This window comes from Amphimedon queenslandica, unplaced genomic scaffold, assembly GCF_000090795.2.
Source record: "Amphimedon queenslandica unplaced genomic scaffold, v1.1 AMPQUscaffold_5959_Cont22079, whole genome shotgun sequence".
In the NCBI taxonomy this organism is placed as follows: domain Eukaryota; kingdom Metazoa; phylum Porifera; class Demospongiae; order Haplosclerida; family Niphatidae; genus Amphimedon; species Amphimedon queenslandica.
Window position 1 is genome coordinate 1 of NW_003553746.1, and position 1,777 is coordinate 1,777.

General features: G+C 40.2%; 1 protein-coding gene across 1 annotated transcript; it reads left to right on the forward strand.

Annotated features, from left to right (window-relative positions):
- Window positions 1-6: 6 nt before the first annotated feature.
- Window positions 7-1,773, forward strand: LOC100637525 (deleted in malignant brain tumors 1 protein-like; the record flags this gene model as incomplete). Its single annotated transcript, XM_011410819.2, has 8 exons — window positions 7-124; window positions 179-325; window positions 388-546; window positions 652-795; window positions 945-1,100; window positions 1,164-1,307; window positions 1,447-1,605; window positions 1,658-1,773. Coding segments are annotated over exons 1-8 (1,131 nt in total), but the record flags the coding sequence as incomplete, so codon positions are not given.
- Window positions 1,774-1,777: the final 4 nt, after the last annotated feature.

The following is a 1,777-nucleotide window of genomic DNA, read 5'->3' on the forward strand; positions in this document are numbered from 1 at the left end:
GGTACTGGGTCCATTCTAATGGATGACGTCCAGTGTCTAGGTACTGAGAATACCCTCAGCAGCTGTACTCATATCTCAACTCATAACTGTGGACACAGCGAAGACGCTGGAGTCACCTGCCTAAGTAATTATTATACAATTTATTATTATCGTTATTATCATTATTATTATTATTAAGCTACTTCAATCCGTCTTGCTGGTGGTGCCAACAGTTATGAAGGAAGGGTTGAGGTATTTGTTAACGGACACTGGGGCACTGTCTGTGATGATGGTTTTAATGATATTGATGCGTCAGTGGTGTGTAGGGAGCTTGGGCTATCTGACAGTAAGTTATGATCAACCATGGACTATTTATCCATTCATAATTAATGATCATTATTATTTTAGGGGGTATTGCTAGGGGGTCTGCATATTTTGGTGAGGGTTCTGGTTCAATATTGATGGATGATGTGGCCTGTACCGGGTCCGAATTGAACTTGGCCACTTGTTCCCACACCAGTAGCCATAACTGCGGCCATTATGAGGACGTCGGCGTGGTTTGTGCTCGTAAGTTTAAACCTTCATCTAGTCTCGCCATGCCCCTTTGCTACAAAGGGGCATGGCGAGACTAACCTTCATCTTGAGAATGACCTTTCATCTTTTTCTCTATAGCACAATTACGTCTTGTTGGGGGCAGCAGTTATCGTGAAGGAAGAGTTGAGCTGTTTATTGGAGGAGCATGGGGTACTGTCTGTGATGATAGCTGGGATAACATTGATGCCACAGTTGTGTGTAGACAGCTAGGACTATCTGATGGTAAATTACTTGTAGACATTATAGTGACTGTGTGTTATAGTGAAGTTATAGGAAGGACCAATTGTTTAAGTAGTCAACAGTATTATAGATTAAAGAGAAATGCTAAAATCACACTATTATAAATATTATTATTATTTTATTTTTAAAAGGTATTGCTCGTGGTTCTGCTTATTTTGGTGAGGGTACTGGGTCCATATTGATTGACGACGTCGCCTGTTCTGGGACAGAGTCCTTCCTCACCAGCTGTTCTCACATTACCACTCACAACTGCGGCCACTCTGAGGATGCTGGAGTATCCTGCTCCTGTAAGCTTTATCAATAATGTCATTATTATTATTATTATTATTATTATTATTTTTTTATTATAGCTCCAATACGCCTTGTTGGTGGAGCCAGCAGTTATGAAGGAAGGCTTGAAGTATATATGAATGGAGCCTGGGGCACTGTCTGTGATGATGGTTTTAATGATATTGATGCCTCAGTGGTGTGTAGGGAGCTTGGACTATCTGATGGTAAGGAACTTGTTATGAAAAAAGTAGTCCAATTTTGATCTACAAATGTGTAATAAAAATGAAGAATTCTTTCCCTTTTCCAAAATATCCCGTACTATAGTTCATGACTTCTAATTAATGTTTAATTCTTTATTAATAGGAGGGACAGCTAGAGGCTCTGCCTATTTTGGACGGGGTACAGGGTCGATTCTGATGGACGATGTGTCCTGTACTGGATCAGAACTAAACATTACCAGCTGTTCTTACACCAGCAATCATAACTGTGGTCACTCAGAAGATGTTGGAGTGGTTTGTATACGTAAGTATAGATCACACCTTTTGTATCTTTATTATTATTTTTTAATTTTCAGAGTCCTTGCGTCTTGTTGGGGGATCTCACGATTATGAAGGACGTGTTGAAGTATACGTTAATGGAGAATGGGGTACTGTCTGTGACGATGGCTGGGATGATACTGACGCTGGAGTAGTAT